General features: G+C 37.6%; 1 protein-coding gene across 6 annotated transcripts in view; it reads left to right on the top strand.

Moving 5' to 3' along the window:
- The window catches only part of relch (RAB11 binding and LisH domain, coiled-coil and HEAT repeat containing), a 316,927-nt gene extending 301,066 nt beyond the window's left edge, over window positions 1-15,861 (top strand). For all 6 annotated transcript variants that reach the window (XM_039753342.1, XM_039753340.1, XM_039753339.1 and 3 more), the window contains one exon: window positions 15,516-15,861. In XM_039753342.1, the coding sequence (XP_039609276.1) occupies window positions 15,516-15,636 (121 nt within the window). In that variant the 3' untranslated portion in view covers window positions 15,637-15,861. The remainder of the gene's footprint in view (window positions 1-15,515) is intronic.
- Window positions 15,862-23,060: the final 7,199 nt, after the last annotated feature.

Genomic DNA, 23,060 nt, shown 5'->3' with positions numbered 1-23,060 from the left:
AGTGGTGTTTTGAAACAATGGAACTGGAAATTCTCTGATCTGAGGGAATAAAAGCTGACAAACAAATGCTGGTGAATCTGCCTTCTTGGTACCTCATTGTCACTTGAATTTTTTTATATTCAGTTTTATTGAGTGTTCCTGCTAATGCTGAATTAGTATGCACCTTATGGTCTATGATGTCAAAGCTGCACTGACAAAAAACAGAGACATAAGTATATATGATATTTGGAATGATTCATTTTATGACCTGTATAGTACATTTCAGAACATTATTCATATTCAATTGCATGCCTTCTTGCACTTGTAATCAGTGACTGTGTTCCCCCGATCTTGCCCAATCTCCGCATATTGGTGCATGGTGAAGTTTCTTTTGTACTCCAGGACATTGAGAGTAAAGAATAGTACAGAGAGGTCAGTTCCGCGCTATATGCAATCATCAAATTCAAATTTTAACAGTTCCCATACACCCAAGGGCCGTCATGTGTACCTATTGCAATGTACACACTTCTCTCTATGCTGTGGTTCCTTTTACACTGAAGGGGCACCTGACACTGACTGAGTTTGCCTTCTTCGGGGAAGCAGCGGTCTTGGAACAGAAGCTTGTCGATGTTGCATCCTCTCTTTCTTTTTACATTGCCTTTTCTTGTAAGTAGCGATGATGTAATTCCTCTGCAAGGTGAGCAAAGAACACTCTTCTTTTCTCAGAGGACCCCATGCATGCCTTGTCCAGTACATGTTTGTTGATCGACGCCAAGTCAAGTTTGTTGTAGCACACAGCAACCAGCCACCTGCATGCTTTTGCTAAGCATTGAATAAGCTCACGCCTTCAGGTGCATAATGTCAACGCAGCACTGGGGGGAAAAAAAAGAAAGCAACAAATATACATGACATTTTGAAGAAATCATTGTATAACCTGAATAGTACCAATCAGAAGACATCATCGTACTAATGCAATATTACTTGAAAAACAAACGTTTGTGCGTCAGCTTTTATCCCTCCAGATCAGAGAATTTCCAGTTCAATTGCCTCAAAACACCACTTACATCTACAGTTTATACTAGTTTCAGATAAAAACTAACAGCGTCAGATCTGGGGCAGGGGGTGGGTGTTATATTGTGATCATGAATGAGAGAATAAAAGTAAAAAAAACTAACTTTTACAAGTACTATAAATTTACACCAGCTGTTACAGACATAAATCAAATGTATGTTTTTATTGTAAAATATTAACAGTAAGAGCAGCTCACTACTCAAAACGGTAAACTTACAAGGGAGCTGGTTTTGAACACTCAACCTCTGGAGTATAAGTCGGCAGTTCATAACGCTGCACCATGGAAGCTGTCGTATTGCATTACCTTTTGTGGAATTGTTTATTGGATATTTGAACTTCAGCCTTCACACATTATACGGTTCATGTCCACATTTTGTCATTTATTACTAAAACATGAAAAACAGTTCTGTTTTAACAATGTATTTACATAGATTGTTGTAGACCCAGAACACACATGAAATTATTTCCACTTTACAACTTTAGGTAGCTCACTCCCAGATAATGAATCCTTGAACTGGGAGAAGTTCTTGCCCGTTCTGCGGTGGTGGAGGGGATAGTGTAGCAGGCTGCTTGGGCTTATCGACACATTTAAAAGACAAAAGACGCTGACGGAGATGTGCAAAGGGATTTAAGGTGGGCCGGGTTTACAAGTTTATTCGTAGGAGTTGGCAATTTTAGTGTTAATATTGACTTAGAATTCCCCTGATTGTTGTTGGCTTCAAGTTCCAGATTAGTTTTTTAAAAGCAAGTTAAACCTAGTTTTGTTAAAATTACTGTATCTTTGGTAGTAATTTTCTTCTTTGGTTTGAAGTCTTTTGGTTTTTGGGGGTTCCTCCCATCCTCTGGAATAAATTCCTTTGATTGTTTTAATCAAAATATAGGGATCTGGAATATTCAAATTCACGCAGCACCAGGCAGATAAAGGCTTCAGAAACTTTATTGCTCAAACCCACATGGATAAAAACCTCTAAAAACCACCCATTTGTGTGTATACCCACAAAGGAACAGTTGGAAAACATCAGTCAGCCTAACTAGCACATTTTTACGGAAGTGGGAGGAAAACCCCATGAGACAGAACATTCAAGTTCACATAGATGATGAACCGATACAGGGGTTGTACACAGGACTCTGGATGAATAGTTCAGTAGCACTTCACAAATTCTTTTTTACTTTTAAATTGGTATTGAAGGTGTATGAGTCATACAGTGCATCCGGAAAGTATTCATAGCGCATCACTTTTTCCACATTTTGTTATGTAACAGCTTTATTCCAAAATGGAAGCTTGGCACACCTATCCTTGGCCAGTTTCGCCCAGTCCTTTTTGCAGCACCTTTCAAGCTCCATCAGGTTGGATTGGAAGCGTTGGTGCACAGTCATTTTAAGATCTCTCCAGAGATGTTCAATCGGATTCAAGTCTGGGCTCTGGCTGGGCCACTCAAGGACATTCACAGAGTTGTCCTGAAGCCACTCCTTGATATCTTGGCTGTGTGCTTAGGGTCGTTGTCATGCTGAAAGATGAACCGTCGCCCCAGTCTGAGGTCAAGAGCGATCTGGAGCAGGATTTCATCTAGGATGTCTCTATACATTGCTGCAGTCATCTTTCCCTTTATCCTGACTAGTCTCCCAGTTCCTGCTCCTGGAAAACATCCCCACAGCATGATGCTGCCACCACCATGCTTCACTGTAGGGATGGTATTGGTCTGGTGATGAGTGGTGCCTGGTTTCCTCCAAACGTGATGCCTGAGATTCACACTAAAGAGTTCAATCTTTGTCTCATCAGACAAGAGAATTTTGTTTCTCATGGTCTGAGAGTCCTTCAGGTGCCTTTTGGCAAACTCCTGGCGGGCTGCCATGTGCCTTTTACTAAGGAGTGGCTTCCGTCTGGCCACTTTACCATACAGGCCTGATTGGTGGATTGCTGCAGAGATGGTTGTCCTTCTGGAAGGTTCTCCTCTGTCCACAGAGGACCTCTGGAGCTCTGACAGAGTGACCATCGGTTTCTTGGTCACCTCCCTGACTAAGCCCCTTCTCCCCCGATCGCTCAGTTTAGATAGCCGGCCAGCTGTAGGAAGAGTCCTGGTAGTTTCGAACTTCTTCCACTATTGGATGATGAAGACCACTGTGCTCATTGGGACCTTCAAAGCAGCAGAATTATTTCTGTAACCTTCCCCAGATTTGTGCCTCGAGACAATCCTGTCTCGGAGGTCTACAGACAATTCCTTTGACTTCTTGCTTGATTTGTGCTCTGACATGAACTGTCAACTGTGGGACCTTATATAGACAGGTGTGTGCCTTTCCAAATCATGTCCAATCAACTGAATTTACCACAGGTGGACTCCAGTTAAGCTGCAGAAACATCTCAAGGATGATCAGGGGAAACAGGATGCACCTGAGCTCAATTTTGAGCTTCAGAGCAAAGGCTGTGAATACTTATGTAAATGTGCTTTCTCAATTTTTTAATTTTTAATAAATTTGCAAAAACCTCAAGTAAACTTTTTTCACGTTGTCATTGTGGGGTATTGTGTGTAGAATTCTGAGGGAAAAAATGAATTTAATCCATTTTGGAATAAGGCTGTAACATAACAAAATGTGGAAAAAGTGATGTGCTGTGAATACTTTCCGGATGCACTATACAACAGTCATATAACATAAGCATGCACAGCAGAGCTTATTTATGGTTTATTCTCAAATGTGTAACGAATAGGACCTGATAAGCTGCAACAGGCCGTTTACTACCGCTCACCTTCTTGACTGTAAAGTGGCTAATAAAAGCACTCCTGAGGCACCCTGCTGTACATCCGCTTTTTTGAGATTAACAGCTCTTAACAGTTTAGTAAATATATACAGTATAAAAAAAGGACTTCACAAGTTCACCTGAGTACAGTAGTTGTAATAGATTGCAGGATTCATGTTCCTGGAGACATTTGCTGACCTTCACCTCTCTAGACAGATCTTTTGAAGTTATAGAACCTTATTTCATTGCCAGTGTAGATGCTGATTAGTTTATCCCATCTTTTTCCCCATGGCTGGTCTTTTTCGCCTTTTCAAAAACAGCAACATTTATGCAAAGTCCTTCTTTAAAAAAAAACACAGATATCCCGCCTTCAGGGGTGCTGCTGTCAATCACCTGACTATTGATAACACAGGATGTATGTAGTGTGACAGATTGGGGGCGCTATCGCATCCTTGAACCCCTATCCAAGACTCCAGACACCAGATAAAAGTCCAAAAGTTGACTTTATTAATCTTCCACAGTGCACAAAGCACCCTCTCCTCCACTATACTCATTAACAAACCAATCACAATAACAATAAACAATCCTCCACTCCCAGATGCGTTGCCACCCTTCCACCCAGCTCAGCTCGTTGTCTGGGAGCTCCCACAGTCCTTTTATACTCCCTGACCCGGAAGTGTTCCCAATCCCATGTGATTCTTTATCACTTCCAGGTCAGGTACAAGTCCTATTCTTCACCCCGGAAGTACGTCACTTCTGTCGTCGCTCCTCCTATGACGCATTTCCGGGTTATAGGGCACATATGACTCCTCAGTCCTCCCTGCAGCTCCCTCTTGTGGCCCCTGTGGTATCCAGCAGGGCTGTGTATAAAAGCTACATTGTCCTTGACTCCCTGCTGGTCTTCGGGGCACCTCAGTTCTGCAGGGGAGCTCCATCTGGCAGCCTGGGGGTATTGGCCGGAATGACAAGCCGGCCAAAGACCACAGTAGCTATATTAGTGCCCACACAAGCAGACCAGACAGACTACAGGAAATACATGACATTTTGTGTTGGAGTTATAAAAGCTTTTATATTTTTTTCTATAGTAGTGAAAATCTTGTACCAGTAAGAGTAAATAAGTGTAAGTGTGCGCTACAGCCCACTATATTATTCAGTGGAAAATTCTCTGTAGAAAAGTACAATTGGTTTAATTTTGCACTTTAGTAATGATTTATGTAAAAGTTGAATAAAATTAAAGAACTGACACTTTTAGAATATCATATTTAATTGGAAACACTTAACATGGTTTCATCTATTCAGAAAAAAAAATGTTACCAAAATTTTATATTTTGAGCAACATTGATAGATGTCAACAATGATAACAATGATAACCATATTTTGCTGTTTTTAAAGTTTAAACCTTGAAAGAAACTTGCAATAATCCTTATGTTGAAAAATAAAAATAGCTGTCTGAATAGGCTTCTAACCACTTCTTGTTCTGAAGATAAGATTTCTAGTTTACTCACATAACTGTTTCCTTCTGCCTTTGTCTAAATGATGTTTGTGGGATATAAAAGAAGAAGTGTATTGAAGAGAAAATTCAGCATGTCATGTCACCCTTCCTCTCACCTGTTCTGTTTCCTTTTTGTAATTAATAAATGTAGCAAATATGCTATATGGTAGAATGTTCTGAGATATATATATATATATTTTTTTTTTCTTTCATGAGTCTTTTTGTACTCGGTTATCACCCATAATAGGTTTCAATTTAGTAATAATATTCTGGGATAGTTTAGTATTTAATCTAATGTGGTTTTCGTTGGACACATTTTTTCCATTTCCTAAAGACATGATTGTTAGTTTAATTCACAATTAATAATTTTACTGTACTCTATATACATTACAACGACCTTATAAACTCATCATTAATTGTTAGTTTAGTTGTTGATTATTACATATGTTCAAACAATTCAAACAATTCAAATTTGAATATTACACTTTCAGTGATCATTGTTGCTTCTTACCACTTGTGTTTATTTCAGGCATGATTATTTTGTTCCCATCACCCGTATATGTTGCAGAATGGATTGAATTCTAATACAGACACAGGCGTACCATTATACAAAATGTAATACTCATTTTCAATAAATTCTGTTCTGACAGACAGGCTTGTATATGCCTGTAATTGCTAGTGTGACATGTCATTAATAAATTCAACATACAGTGGTGTGAAAAACTATTTGCCCCCTTCCTGATTTCTTATTCTTTTGCATGTTTGTCACACAAAATGTTTCTGATCATCAAACACATTTAACCATTAGTCAAATATAACACAAGTAAACACAAAATGCAGTTTTTAAATGATGGTTTTATTATTTAGGGAGAAAAAAAATCCAAACCTGCATGGCCCTGTGTGAAAAAGTAATTGCCCCCTTGTTAAAAAATAACCTAACTGTGGTGTATCACACCTGAGTTCAATTTCCGTAGCCACCCCCAGGCTTGATTACTGCCACACTTGTTTCAATCAAGAAATCACTTAAATAGGAGCTGCCTGACACAGAGAAGTAGACCAAAAGCACCTCAAAAGCTAGACATCATGCCAAGATCCAAAGAAATTCAGGAACAAATGAGAACAGAAGTAATTGAGATCTATCAGTCTGGTAAAGGTTATAAAGCCATTTCTAAAGCTTTGGGACTCCAGCGAACCACAGTGAGAGCCATTATCCACAAATGGCAAAAACATGGAACAGTGGTGAACCTTCCCAGGAGTGGCCGGCCAACCAAAATTACCCCAAGAGCGCAGAGACGACTCATCCGAGAGGTCACAAAAGACCCCAGGACAATGTCTAAAGAACTGCAGGCCTCACTTGCCTCAATTAAGGTCAGTGTTCGACTCCACCATAAGAAAGAGACTGGGCAAAACGGCCTGCATGGCAGATTTCCAAGACGCAAACCACTGTTAAGCAAAAGAACATTAGGGCTCGTCTCAATTTTGCTAAGAAACATCTCAATGATTGCCAAGACTTTTGGGAAAATACCTTGTGGACTGATGAGACAAAAGTTGAACTTTTGGAAGGCAAATGTCCGTTACATCTGGTGTAAAAAGAACACAGCATTTCAGAAAAAGAACATCATACCAACAGTAAAATATGGTGGTGGTAGTGTGATGGTCTGGGGTTGTTTTGCTGCTTCAGGACCTGGAAGGCTTGCTGTGATAGATGGAACCATGAATTCTACTGTCTACCAAAAAATCCTGAAGGAGAATGTCCAGCCATCTGTTTGTCAACTCAAGCTGAAGCGATCTTGGGTGCTGCAACAGGACAATGACCCAAAACACACCAGCAAATCCACCTCTGAATGGCTGAATAAAACAAAATGAAGACTTTGGAGTGGCCTAGTCAAAGTCCTGACCTGAATCCAATTGAGATGCTATGGCATGACCTTAAAAAGGCGGTTCATGCTAGAAAACCCTCAAATAAAGCTGAATTACAACAATTCTGCAAAGATGAGTGGGCCAAAATTCCTCCAGAGCGCTGTAAAAGACTTATTGCAAATTATCGCAAACGCTTGATTGCAGTTATTGCTGCTAAGGGTGGCCCAACCAGTTATTAGGTTCAGGGGGCAATTACTTTTTCACACAGGGCCATGTAGGTTTGGATTTTTTCTCCCTAAATAATAAAAACCATCATTTAAAAACTGCATTTTGTGTTCACTTGTGTTATATTTGACTAATGGTTAAATGTGTTTGATGATCAGAAACATTTTGTGTGACAAACATGCAAAAGAATAAGAAATCAGGAAGGGGACAAATAGTTTTTCACACCACTGTACTTTAGTTAAGATGTGATTAATAAAGAAGACAATTTTGTGATACCAGTAAAATAAAATAATGTCCTTGGATGAGTATAAAGCACATGCTAAACTTTCATCCATCTATTTACTGAACCCAGCCTAATCCACTTTCTTGAGCAATTATCGTGTACAATGCCGAGGTACAGCTTGTTTGGGACTAGGCCTGGGTAAAAATATTGATTTTTCCAGTTAATAGTTTTTTCATTTTAACTATTTAATATTGATCCTTAAAGTCTCAAGATCAATCTCATGAATCTCTACTCTGCTCAATTACTATATGTAGATTTTTGCTTATCTTCGTATTTGGTGTCCAATCCAGCAAATGTTTCTAATGCGACTGTTGACATTTTCTACGGAAAAAGCACTTTACTAATCATGCATAAAATGGTATGTCCTCTTTAACACTAGAATTACCAGAGCCTACAAAAAAGATCGTAAATCCGTCCCACCTTAAATCGCTTCTTAAAACCGTTCTCACCTCTCCGCCAGCGTCTTTTGTTAATCTAAATGTGCTGATAAAAGAAAAGCTGCAAGTAGCCGGCTATTCCATCCCCCCACCGACTTAGAACGTGAACAAACTTCTCCCAGCTCATGCCTTAATTTATTTTGTGGGAGTGAAGTGGAGTTTTAGAGTAGAAATAATAGATTGTTGTTTGGAACACACGCATTTCATATCTGTTCCCCTTTTTTACAGTAATCTGTGTAAACACATTGTTAAAACAGAAACGTTTTTTATATTCTAGTAGTAGATGACAAAATGTAGGCATAAACTATATAATGTATGAAGCCTGAAGTCCAAATATCAAAAGAAATATTTTCACAGAAGGTACAAATCTAACAGAACAATTGCACTTTTATTCAAAAATATAACTGCAGAAACAAAAAAAACGCCTTAACATGCGACTTTGACAATAGTTTATTATGACTTCCTCCATGGGGCAATAGACTCAGCTGCCGACTGGGAATCAAAAGGTCGCGAGTTCGATCCTGCACCTCTCCGTTTTGAGAAGTAAACTGTTCTTAGTCTTACTATTTTAGAATAAAAACTTACAATTTGATTTCAGTCTGTAACAGCCAGTGTAATTTATGATACTTGTAAAGGTTAGCTTTGTTTTTTTTTTGGTTTTTTTTTTGTTTTTTGGCAGTTTTATTATCTCGGCCGTGTTCACGAGCCCAAATACACCCCACCCCCGCATCTGATACTGCTGTTTTCAGATAGATGTGCTGTAACAGAGGTAAACTCAGCTCCCTTCTATATCGGAGCAAGAATGCACATACCATTGCTTGCATACTAAAGTGTCAGCAAGCACTTTTTGTGGCATTACACACAGTTTTGCGCATGCCCTCTGCACACTACTTGTGACTTTAGGAAGTAAGTAAATAAATAAAGGTAAATTGTGTATTATTTCCACTCTAAAAATCTATCAAGGCATGATCTGGGAGAAGTTTGTTCATGTTCTAAGTCGGTGGGGGGATGGAATAGCCGGCTGCTTTGCAGCCTGATTTTTATCAGCACATTTAGATGACAAAAGACGCTGGTGGAGAGCTGTGAACGATTTTAAGAAGCGATTTAAGGTGGGATGGATTTACGAGTTTTTTCGTAGGCTCTGGTAATTCTAGTGTTAACTGAAATCTGCGTCTTCCACACTTAAATCAGATGTGTGGACATACTACTGATTCAGACAGCTGAACATCCAAGACAGCAGATTCCCACATGACAAGCACACATTAGAAATGACTGGGCATGCGTGGTGGATGTGTTGCAGGCAAGCACGCTGCATGCCAGTCATACCGGGAGCAACCATTCCATTAGGGCAATAAATTAGTTGAAGGGTGTCTACATGTAGATTCATAACACACAAATCAGTTATAGAATAACTTTTATTATTTCAAGATCAAATTGAATTGAGATATTGGTGCTGATACCCGGGGATACCTGGGACACTAACCCATCAAAGGGCACATGTACTCTCAACTACTCCTAAACCAGGTCAGTTAAACTAGTATGGGAAATGGGAAGATGCTGGATAAAGGTAACAATAACAACATTTATTTATATAGCACATTTTCATACAAAAAGTAGCTCAAAGTGCTTTACATAATGAAGAATAGAAAAATAAAAGACACAGTAAGAAAATAAGTCAACATTAATTAACATAGAATAAGAGTAAGGTCCAATGGCCAGAGTGGTTGGACAGAAAAAACAAAAAAAAAACCCAGACAGCAGGAGAAAGAAAAAAAATCTGCAGGGATACCAGACCATTAGACTGCCCAGTATCCTCTGGGCATGGTAGAATGGTGTCTGGCAACTGATTTATGCAATATACTGAAAAGTCATACAAATGTATTTACTCATTCTAACCTAATGCTGGTCAGGAATCCTATTTTTGCTTGATAGCATTTCTTTTCTCGATATTCTAGCATTTTCAATTTAACCTATAGTATGTCCATTTTCATGTCTAACTTGCTGCCCACCTCCTTTGTCATGCAGCTAGATCTGGAATTCCCCAAGGTGGAAACATTTGTTTTGCAGCAATGTTATTCCTACTTTATTTAGCTGATTTAGAGGTATAAGGTTATTCTTTGAAACCTTATTGGTCATTGGTGGTCATTTTGTTTGTACATTTGCACATTTTTATTTATTTTAAGTTAATCAGTTTTAATGTATTTATTTTGCTTTTACCCATTGCATACTAATTACTTGTATAACTGTCTCCTATAAAGTTTCATGTTCTGTATATGTAGATGTCTACTGTTGAAGCTTCATGCTTTGTACAACATATTCTGTTTTGATGAGAAGCTTTTGCTCACAGATGATAAAGGTAACTGTAGATGTTCACATCATACAAACATACTGATGGCACAGGTTAAAATTAAAAAAAAAACTTATGTTTACTAAGTTTGTTCTTTCAGTTTTTATGAATCTTGTTGCCAAAGAGGTGGTCAGTATACTTAGTTTGGCACTATGCAACGAAAGAGGACAACATGCCCACAGAAATGAGTAATCTAAGTAGCAGTTTAAGATTATATATATTCTTAAGGAGGCTAGCAAGTACATATATAAACCCTTGACACATATATTTAGGAAGTCACTGCACTAGGGAGATTCTGAAGGACTGAAAAATGGCAAATATTATCCCATTATATAAAAATGTTGACAGGGCAGGTCCAAGCAACTATAGGCTAGTAAAACTTGACATACATCACAGCAACATTAATAGAAGGAATTATTAAGGATAAGCTTGGGCAGCACATGGCAAGTACAGGAGTTTTTTTAAATAGTCAGCATGGGTTCAGAAGAGGGAGGACGTGTTTTACCAACATGCTGGAATTATATTAGGAAGCAACAAAAGGATATGATCAATGTGGAGCATATGATATTATTTATCTTAACTTTCAGAAAGCATTTGATAAAGTGCAAGATGAAAGGCTGAGCATCAAACTAAAAAAAGTGGGAGTTCAGGGTGGTGATTGTAGATGGCTATAGAATTAGTTCAGACACAGGAAGGTTATAGTGCAAGGAACCTTATCAGAATTGGCTGATATTAATAGTGGTGTTTCACAGGGGTCAGCGCTATGGCTGCTGCTATTTTTAATATATATATATATGTATATATATATATTGTATATATGTGTATATATATATATATATATATATATATATATATATATATATATATATATATATATATATATATATATATATATATATATATATATATTTTATATATATATTGTATATGTATGTATGTATATAAATGATTTACATAGGAACAAGCTGGTTACGTTTGCAGATGATATCAAGATAGGTGGATTGACAGAGAATTTGGAATCGGTTAAATCATTACAGAAGGACTTGGAAAGCATACAGACTTAGGCAGATTTGTGAATATTAGGTTATTTAGCATGATCTGTAGAGTACAAGCCCCAAGGTGGTTATGCTTAACCTTTATAATGCACTTTTATAATGCACTAGTGAGCCTCATCTTGAGTACTGTATGCAGTTTTGGTCTCCAGACTACAGAAAGGGACCTAGCAGCACTAGAAAAGGTCCAGAGAAGAGCTAATAGGCTTATTCCAGGACTACAGGGGGTGAATTATGAAGAAAGATTAAAAGAGTTGAGCCTTTTTAGTTTAAGCAAAAGAAAATTAAGAAGTGACATGATTGAAGTGTTTATAATTCTGAAGGGAATTAGTACAGTGGGTTGAGACTGTTTGAAATTTGTTAGGATAAATTTTGCACAAACATTAGGAATTTTTTTTTCTTTACACAGAGAACCATAGACACTTGGAATAAGCTGCCAAGTAGAACTGATGGTTTTTTTTTTTTTTTTTTTTTTTAAGAAGAAGTAAGTGGATAGAACTGGTGAGCTTTGCTGGGCTGAATGGCCTGTTCTCATCTAGATTGTTCTAATATAGTGCATCCAGAAAGTATTCACAGCGCATCACTTTTTCCACATTTTGTTATGTTACAGCCTTATTCCAAAATGGATTAAATTCAGAATTCTACACACAACACCCCATAATGACAACGTGAAAAAAGTTTACTTGAGGTTTTTGCAAATTTATTAAAAATAAAAAAAACTGAGAAAGCACATGTACATCAGTATTCACAGCCTTTGCCATGAAGCTCAAAATTGAGCTCAGGTGCGTCCTGTGTCCCCTGATCATCCTTGAGATGTTTGTGAAGCTTAATTGGAGTCCACCTGTGGTAAATTCAGTTGATTGGACATGATTTGGAAAGGCACACACCTGTCTATATAAGGTCCCACAGTTGACAGTTCATGTCAGAGCACAAATCGATGCACCTTTGGCAGCAATTACAGCCTCAAGAATTTTCAATTAGATGCCACAAGCTTGGCACACCTTTCCTTGGCCAGTTTCATCCATTCCTCTTTGCAGCTCCTCTCAAGCTCCATCAGGTTGGATGGGAAGCGTCAGTGCACAGCCATTTTAAGATCTCTCCAGAGATGTTCAATCGGATTCAAGTCTGGGCTCTGGCTGGGCCACTCAAGGACATTCACAGAGTTGTCCTGAAGCCACTCCTTTGATATCTTGGCTATGTGCTTAGGGTCGTTGTCCTGCTGAAAGATGAACCGTCGCCCCAGTCTAAGGTCAAGAGCGCTCTGGAGCAGATTTTCATCCAGGATGTCTCTGTACATTGCTGCAGTCATCTTTCCCTTTATCCTGACTAGTCCTCCAGTTCCTGCTGCTGAAAAACATCCCCACAGCATGATGCTGCCACCACCATGCTTCACTATAGGGATGGTATTGTTCTGGTGATGAGCGGTACCTGGTTTCTTCCAAACGTGACGCCTGGCATTCACACCAAAGAGTTCAATCTTTGTTTCATTAGACCAAAGAAATTTATTTCTCATGGTCTGAGAGTCCTTTAGGTGCCTTTTGGCAAACTTCAGGCGGGCTGCCAGGTGCCTTTTACTAAGGAGTGGCTTCCGTTTGGCCACTCTACCATACAGGCCTGTTTGGTGGATTACTGCAGAGATGGTTGTCTTTCTCGAAGGTTCTCCTCTCTCCACAGATGACCTCTGGAGCTCTGACAGAGTGACCATCGGGTTCTTGGTCACCTCCCTGACTAAGGCTCTTCTCCCCCGAACGCTCAGTTTAGATGGCCGGCCAGCTCTAGGAAGAGTCCTGGTTGTTTCGAACTTCTTCCACTTACGGAGGGTGGAGGCCACTGTGCTCATTGGGACCTTCAAAGCAGCAGACATTTTTCTGTAACCTGTAACAGTGGGAACTTATATAGACAGGTGTGTGCCTTTCCAAATCATGTCTAATCAACTGAATTTACCACAGGTGGACTCCAATTAAGCTGCAGAAACATCTCAAGGATGATCAGGGGAAACAGGATGCACCTGAGCTCAGTGTTGAGCTTCATGGCAAAGGCTGTGAATACTTATGTACTGTACATGTGCTTTCTCAGTTTTTTTATTTTTAATAAATTTGCAAAAACCTCTTGTAAACTTTTTTCACATTGTCATTATGGGTTGTTGTGTGTAGAGTTCTGAGGGAAAATTTTAATTTAATCCATGTTGGAATAAGGCTGTAACATAACAAAATATGGAAAAAGTGATGCGTTGTGAATACTTTCCGGATGCACTGTATAAAGAATTTCTATACCTTTCACATTTCAAGTTTTGCTATGGATCAATCAACTGGCCAGTATGCATGTATACAGTATACTATTCTGAAAATGCCTCTTGAGTGTACCTCCTCATTTTCCTTCTGTCTCTCCTTTTTGGTCTTCTCTCTGTAACTCTCTCTCATCATCCCCTTCTACTGCCTTTCCCTTCTCTTTCCTAGGCTTATGGCTCTTACTCTTTTCTTATTTCTAGTCTGTGGGGTTTCTCTGCCTCTTTACTTCTATGTTCTTAAGATTATTGCTTTTGCTAACTTCTTTTGTCTTAACCATTCTTAATATAAAGATCACAAAAAAAGAAACCTTACAGAATTTCCATGCACATAACAGGGAAAATTAAAGCTGTCTCTTGCAGTATGCATACACTTTGTAAGGAATTGTTATTGTTTTTCATTCAAACAGCTATGTACCCACAAATATAACTCAGAAGTAGCAGTGAAGGACAGCATATGTAGCCATTACATATGAGTCACACTTGGGTTTTATAGCTAATGTAGCATCTTACAAAAAAAATGCTCTTGTAGCATAGAAAAGGATGCATGTTCAAACATTGAGGTTATTGTCTATTGGATCTTCCAGTGTCTCGTGGGATTATGATTTGGATAAAAGGTTTGAAGATAGGATGGTAGTTGTGATTGGGATTATGATTTGGATAAAAGGTTTGAAGATAGGATGGTAGTTGTGATTGGCAGAAACATGGCAGTCTTTCATTAGACAACAGTACAGTTCATGAACAGCCGTTCAGATCTTGTTTTCAGACATTAAAGATGTAGTTGTTGTGACCAGGACTGCAAAATGTAATTGATGTCATTTAATAACTGATGATGAAAATAGTTGCTAACTTTGTTTTCCATTTCTTGTATTTCATTCATCAGTTAACTGACCAAGAGTAACATATAGAGAAATGATGTAGAAGAAGATATATATATATGGTGGAGAGATTAAGACCAAAGAATTTTTTTATTTTTGTTTTTAGTAAGAAGTCTGTGTAAACACATTTTATTAATGGTGATTCCTTTCCTTTTCCCCACTTGTGAACAATCCAGAATCACTCTCAGTACCACTCTCTTCGGTGTCTTATACTCGTTTAAAATTCTTATTTGAAAGTGCAGAATTTGTTGACACTCCTCAAATTCCATGAGGAAAGCTTGTGCTGGATTTAACACCATGGACAGACTGATTTATGTTGAGCAAGTACAGAGTTGACAATCAACATTGAGTTGCCACTTTAACCCCTACGTAATTGTGTACATCAAACACCTTGTGAAATGTATCAGACAGAACATTGCATTTAGCATCAGTGTTCAGTTGAGGGATAAAATGAGCAAAAACTAGTGTCTTTACTGACTTTAAAGTGGCATGATAGTTAGTACTAGTGTTTCAGTTCTAGCATCTCCCAAGCATCTGCCATAATGAACTTTTCACACAGCCATTTTAAGGGTTTGCACAGAACCCATTGGTGTGAACAGCAAAACACTACCTGTGACACTTGATTCTGTGGGCAAAACTGCCTTGTGGATCAGCGGACTCAAAGGTGGATGATGAGAATTAAGTAAACTAGACAAATCGCATCTGAAGTCAACATTGTTGTATAGAATGTCATCTCAGAACTCCCATTTTCTTTAAATGGAAGGACCATCTTTCCAGGACAGAGTGACCTCTGTTTAAAAGGTTGGGTACAGCAGTTCACAAAGAATATTCTTCTCACAAGTTTTTTTCTTTTTTTTTTTTGTCTTTTCACAGTTCAATGTCCATAGCTGCAAGTCTTGTGAGTGAAGACACAAAGACCAAGTTCTTAAATAAAATGGGCCAGCTGACCACTTCTGGGGCCATGTTAGCAAATGTGTTTCAAAGAAAGAAGTAGACAAATGAAGATGAAGGTGATGGTCTTATGTGACACTAAACCGGTTCTCCAAGAGTCCAGCACCTCGTACTTGAAGTCAATTGTCTGCCTTTTGATTTTATGTTTTCTTAATGATGATTTTACTCCAACCTCCAAAGAAATTTGCACTTTGTTTAATTAATTTGTTATTCACCTGTAATATTTTTATTTTGAGTTTATCACTACTGTATGTGTGTGTGTGTTCAATGTTTGTCCCATTTTGTTTTGTGTTGCAGTGTTTCCACCCTGTTTTTATAAAGCTATTGGTAATATTTTGGATTTTTTCTTTTTTTTTTTTGTAATATCTTCTCAGACAATGTAACTGTACAATACACTGAATTACTTGATCGGTACCTGTATAATGTAAATTTGAAGTCCATGTCATGAAGTAATAAAAGTGAAGAACAATTGTGTACTTAAATTGTAATAGCTCTGCAGACTTGAGTTTTTTCTTTTTTGTCCTTTTTCTATTTTTGCTTACTTAAGAGGAGGAAAGGTTGACCTTTTTTCTGCCTTGTTAGGCGGTTTGTCTTCATTACTTTTAGTCACTGGTTTTTCAGTGTTTCTTAAGTATCCCATATTCAGTATATATTGTTGCAAAAATATTTTTATCATTACATAATTTTATTATACACAACCATGCACATTGTTTGCAGGATATTTTTTTCTGAGCAGTTCTTAGAAACAACCACAAAGCTTCTCGGGATGTTTGGTTGATACCCTGTTTGTGGAAGCTGCCGTGCTGGTAGCATCTTGACAAGGCCATGTTTATGTTACAGACCTTAATTATTTACAATCTGGGTTTTAATTCAGATGAGTAGCAAGTACCAAACGATTTACTCTGGTCTCTGCCATTTTTAAATTTTTATTTTTTAACACAGAATGAAATAATACATGTACTGGACTGAAGACAAAACACAAGCACTAATTGCTAGTTTTCAATACATCTGGTTAAATGTCATAATGAAGCACTGCACATAAGTGCACATCCAAAACCCAAAAGAACTAAGTGTCTGTCGTAACATAAAAAAATAAAAAGGAATAAAGGAACAAAAAAAGCACTCAAAAAAAAACAATTAGAACACATTAACTTTTTACCTACTACATGGGTAAGTACACATTTGTTCATCTGTTACACTTACATCTGAGTGGATTTAGTGTAAAAGTGTATACCTCCTTTGGAGTCAGTTTGGGGAATTCAAAGTCTAGGCCAATAGGTGCCTCAAAGATCCCATTTTAATCTGCAACAATTATTTTTTTAAATGTATAAAAATTATTTCACTTAACAAACACAACTTCCTATAAGAAATAAGACTACACCATGTTTAGGAATAAAACAGCTGGGACTTGAAAATGACTAAGCTTTTTCTTTATTTAGGACACCTGTCTTTTAAATCGCGAAAAATGCTGCAAAGGTGTAATAAAAAATTCAGAGCCCTGTGAAAAATCAGATGCCCTTGCACTTAAAACTATTCACACGAGCAGGACTCAGGCCGTTCACAGCATTGTAAAAAGGAATTCTTCAAGGAACAATAGTTAATTGCCCCCATGATGTCATATTAATGCACTGACTACAGTTGAAAGTAACTTTTTTTTTTAGAAATGGAGACCGTCATCTTGCCATTAAATAAAAAAAAGTAGATGTCATTAAAGTGACACTTAGTCTATGCTCATTCATGAGATGATTGATTATAAGCAGTCCACATCAACTGAAGCACATCTTTTACCAAGCAACATTTGTAAAACAAATAAGTGGAAATTAAATATGTGCTTGCATCCATATCATTGCTTTACTGCACTTTGCTTTTTTGTCTTTCTCTATCCTGTACTGTTGTGGGTATCGCTGCATTCTACATCCCTTGTTCTTAATTTTGCTGTGGAAAGTACTCCTCCATACTGAACAGATTAAGGTTAAGTAGTACATTTTGATAAGAAGCTGTCAACTGAATTATTTACAATCTGATTTTTCCCGGGGCTCTGAATTTTTCACTCCAACGGTAATGCCGCTGGTCATGTGACTTATGACAAAACTGGCGAGTGGTAAGTAACTTGATTCTTATGCAAGTATTCAGCATTCAAACTTTGCAAAACACAATATAGATATATCTATAGTAAGCGGCACAACGGGAACCATGGAAAGCCATTTGCTTATGTCTGCTGTTTGGCAAGTGTTTTTCTTCTGTGAAGAGTGACTAGTCAGGGGAGGGCCACTAAATAAGCATGAACCAATAAGAGCACAATTAAAATATCGTTTTTGGAAAACCACGCTTGTGCTCATCTGAAAACAGCGTCAACATTTTGATGTGGAAGTATGCGACTCTGGAGAGCATTTTAAAGGGGTCAAAAATGATGAGATAGTTTGCACGAAAGGTGAAAACGTACACAAATACATGCATTTTTAAATGAAAACACATTACCGTGGACAGGGCCATAATGTTCAACACCTCTCAGCATGGCTAGTGACTGAGTGTGGTCAAGCTGTGTTAGATAAGTCATTTGTTTGGTGGGGTTGTCTCTCCTTTCAGCCAACTGTGTGGTGTAGGGCGAGTGGGATTTGGCTAACAAAGATTGGGTTGCTTAATTTTGCCTGTGGTGCATTCTCTAATTCATGCTGGTATTAGATTTTTCCTGAAAATCTCCAAGGTATGATCAAAGACAGCCCATTACAACTGCTGGGTTGTCAGTATTGTAATTTTTTTGATATGGTACTCAAATATTCGTCATTGCAGCTGAAAAGTGTGACTGTTCAGCTTGATTATGTGGCTTATTATTTCTGTAAAGCTCAAGTGTTTAAGCAGCACTCATGATACATTCACTATTTACCCAGATGTTATTTTCATGTGCACTGCCCTTCAGCCTCTCAATTTTCTCTCAGCCTGGACCTGCAGGCAGATCATTTAATCTTATATTAAATATTGCGCTAATGAGAATTTGTGGATTTGACCACTGTTGTCTCAGTCTTCTTTGGGCAATACCCATTAATGGACTATCTGCATTTGCTAATCATATAAAACTTGATGTGGGAAATTACCTCTCCCTTACAAGTAAGGCATCTTTCCTTCTTGATGTAATTAGCCAAATAAAGAGCCTAGCTTATTTCTGATTTCTGAGACATAGTAACAACCAGGGTACTACTGTATATTGTTTAAATTTGATGACAACTTTGGGGTATAATTTTTGTTATTCAAACCTCATTTGAAGAGTAAAGAGATTGTTGCCTCAATGTAACATCTTTAGCCACCTTTATTTCACTATTAATTGCGTTAAATTTTCTGCCCAAAACTTACACTTGCTTCAGTTGTATGCCCTTCTACGATTCTTTCCTGGGGGATTTTAATATATTTACAGATAGTCACTCTGTCCGTTCTTAACTGTTCTTGAAGGTTTTAACTTGACAAAGAGTGTTCATTTTCACACTCATAGGTCTGGTCATACATTAGATCTGCTGTAGTTTGTTACTGTCTCAGGTCCCTTCATTTAGATCTCTTAAATCATAAACTCCTAGAATATAACCTTTGTATTTGTATTCCCTTTCCCACATTCCAGGAGAAAGCTCATGTTTGCTTACATAATGTTGTCTATCAATTTTCCCAGTTTTATAGGCCTTTTCATTTGTTGATTTTTGTGATACCTACTGTCTGGATGAAATGGCTTCTCAATATGATTATATCTTTTCTAATACGCTTAATTGTTTTGCCCTTTTAAAAACCCATATGGTCCCTGCTGCTCACTCTTTTTCATGGTATGCTCAATATCTTTAGGTAATGAAAATAAGTGGTCATTGGTTTAAATGCTGTAATAAGAAAATGGGTTTTACTGTCCACTCTGTGACTTACAATGAACACATGCTTGATAGTCTCGCTGATAAGGTCAGGTCAGGTAGAGGAGCATTGCTGCACCCACCACATGACCAAACAGCTTTGGATCCTGATTGGCAATCCCCCAGGAAACCCACTCTCCAGCCCCACCCCTGAGATATGACCATCTATCTGCCGCAGCCAGGTGTTACATGGGCATCCATTGGCCCATTCCAGGCACTTGGGTCCTCAACAATAATGATCCTATGAGCAAGAACACCCTCGGGGAATCAAACCACTTGGCCGTTGGGCCATAACTGACGCTGCCCTCAAAATCTAGGTAATGTTTTTTCACATGGTCTACTTCCTTTATATCTATCTTGCTCACACACTTCTAATGCCCTTAGGTCCTCTGGTACTGGGCACCTAATGATTGCACTGAGGAGGAGTCCTTCAACGATGATGAAGTATCCATTGTAAGGTTCTGTTTCCGGGTCAGAAGAGAGATTGTGTTTACGATGGCAGTGAAACAGTAGGAAATATTTGGACACAGACAAATCAGCTGTGCTATTAAGAGAGAATCACAACAGCAGAAAAAGGTTTTGATGTAAAATTTTGAGCATGGCCTCTTTTTATTCTTTTTAATAGTTGAGCTTTCTAAAAATGTCGCCTGTATACTTTGAGTTGTTCTCCACATGCCTGTATGATGGTATGAAAGTTTAGTAAGCTTTTTTTTTCTTATTTATTGTGCATCTTTAATGAACATTTTCTTTGTACTTTTGATGGTATGACCTATAGTACAGAAAGTATTGAAGGCCAAATTTAAAGTCTTAAAAGGTTTTTTTATGAAGGTAGACAGTCATTGCTAAATGTGTACACCATTATCATACCCAATTTGTTAATTTTATTGAAATCACACAACATTCCATACAAATAAATCAATTTTTACAAAATAAGATCGAAAACAAATCATACCTAATTCACAAATTAATTTTCTTTCTTTCTTTCTTTCTTTCTCAGTGGATCATGTTTTTGACTAATAATGTGTGTTTTTCTGATTTTTTTTTTGTGGATTTTGACCTGTATTTATTTCTTAGACTAGGGGGCTTTTAAGATTTTTTTTTTATTTGAAATGTTGCCATGTTGTTTATTAGTTTCACTTTTATTTCAGAACTTCTGTAAAAACAATATTTGGAATCTTTCAAGTCCCAACGTTCTGAATCTTTTAAATGAGCTCCGTGAGACGTGTTTAATGACTTTGTACCATAATTCAGGATAGGTTTCTCTGTTTGGAATTTCAGCACAGACAAAACGATCTCCATCATCAGCAGTTAATAAATTTTTTTGCAAAGTAACAAATAAATGCATGTGAGGTAAACCACGTTTTTGAAATTCTCTTGACTTAAACTTCAAAGCCTTACAATATTTACATACTTCTGACATATCACCTATGTCCATATATTCGATCTCTATTCGCCTTTTCGTTGTTTCTCCAAGTAATAATTTCTCTTTCTTTGCACTAATGTGATGTTTACTTTCTTTTTTTTGACACTGTTGTTTTTTTCTGCTTTCATATTCTGTATCTTGCTCTGCATGTATTTCGTGCCTACGTTTTTTTTTGAGTCTTTTGAATTCCAGTTCATTCATTATCTCTAACCTGCTCTGCATGTTTTTGGCCCCCTTGTTTTTTAACCTTTTTATGACGTTTTACTATGTTTTTACTCTTTTATTTCTGACTTGGCTTTATCCTGCGTTTTTTTTTAATGGCACCTGGCCCAAGGTGATTATTTTCCCTTTTTCGAGTAATATTTTCTGTTTTGTTTGTGCTCCTGCGATCTTTACTTTCTTTTTTTATATACTTTCTAATTTTACTACTTTCATATTCTTTAACTTTCTCCACATGTTTATCATGGCAACTTTTTTTTTAAGCCTTTAGAATTCCACTGCTTTCATAATCTCTAACCTGCTCTGCACGTGTACAGCGCCAATGTCTGGATTGGACGTGCTTTTTTTTTTTCTTTTCAATTTCACTTGTTCTGGGCTTGTTTTCTGAATTTGCACCTAGATTATTCTTTTTCTTTTTTATCTCTCCAACACTTTTGAGTCTCCTTTTTGTCTGCGCTGCTTTCTTCTTCACTTAGTCATCTATGTTTCATTTATAACGTATTGTCCTTATACGCTTTATATGCGCTGAGAGTCCTGGATCTGTGTGTGCTCAAAGCCAAAACACGACTGAGTGTGTTGCTGGCTGCCCTTGCTCTTATTTATTTGTAAGTAGGGCGTGTCTTGCAAGAATCTCATGTTCTACGTCACTGCGAGATGGTCCTGGGTCAATCTCTTGGCACAAAGTCTCATGTTTAAGGTCCCCATGAGACGCTCCGTGGCCAATCTCTCTAGTCTCGCGGGTCTTTTAAGTGTCTTCTGTGATCTTAATGTGAAGATCATGTCTCATCGACCTACTGTTTCTCTCCAGGATTTTTTTTTTTAAATAGATATTCAGTGTTGTATTATGGACTTTACAGTTTGTTTGCTTTAAGGTCATTCTTTTCAGGCAAACCTTTTTTAATTATGTGTCTCTTTTCTTTAAATTATATGCATCCTGTAAAGAATTAATGTTTTTTGTGGACCAAAGATGTCTACAGATTTTTGTTGTTTACAGTTCTACATGTTTTTGTTGTACCTGTGCAGGCCAAAAGCCTGCTTTCCATGTTTGGTGTAAAGCCTGTCTGTGATAGCAGGCCCCACTTGAGCCTAAGCTTAATATGTGTGAGGAAAACTACCCTTGATTTTGAAGAGCTGGCACATCATTGTAATATGTTGTCCATAATGCTTTTAAAATAGATCAACTCGTATGTGCAGGGAAGGTATTGCAAATACCGTATATACTCATGTATAAGTCGGGTCTTGAAACCAAAAAAATCAGTCATAAAAATTGGACCTCGATGTATACGCCCATTCAAAAATGCAACATATCTATATCTATATATATATATATATATTACATCTTCTTGCTTCCTCCAATCATGCATCAGTTTCTCAGACACATTGAATTTTGTTGCCAATTTCTTTTCGCCATTTCAACAAGTTTTAATTGAAAACCAGCTTCATATTTTCTCCTGATTGAATTCTCCATCGATAAAGATGTATGAGAGTGTGATACAAAAAACACAAAACAGTGCAAACGTGGCTTCGGAATAGTTCAGGTGGGTGTTGGCATAGCATAATCTTTTGGACCAATAGCGGGAGCATTCCGCATTTGAATTATGCGATTGACATTATAAAATACCAGAAATTATACCGTAAATTCAAGCCCTGACTTATCCGTGGGATAACTTAAACGTGACTATATATGGTATTAAAGTAAAAAGTCCCAGTTTTTATGCATTTTTATGATAATAAATTATAGTTATGGATTAGATTGAAAGATGATTGAAACCTTGGGCCTCTAAACTACCATAATATATGTTCAAAATGAAGTCCCAAGAAAAATAAGTTGGTACCTAATTTATTTTATATGAACACAAGACCATTCAGTCCATCAAGCTTATTTGTTTAGCTAATTGCTATGCTCTCCCAATGAGTCATACAGATAGCTCTCAATGGCTGTCA

Source organism: Polypterus senegalus, chromosome 5, assembly GCF_016835505.1.
Source record: "Polypterus senegalus isolate Bchr_013 chromosome 5, ASM1683550v1, whole genome shotgun sequence".
In the NCBI taxonomy this organism is placed as follows: domain Eukaryota; kingdom Metazoa; phylum Chordata; class Cladistia; order Polypteriformes; family Polypteridae; genus Polypterus; species Polypterus senegalus.
This window is presented reverse-complemented; position numbering and strand designations above follow the sequence as displayed.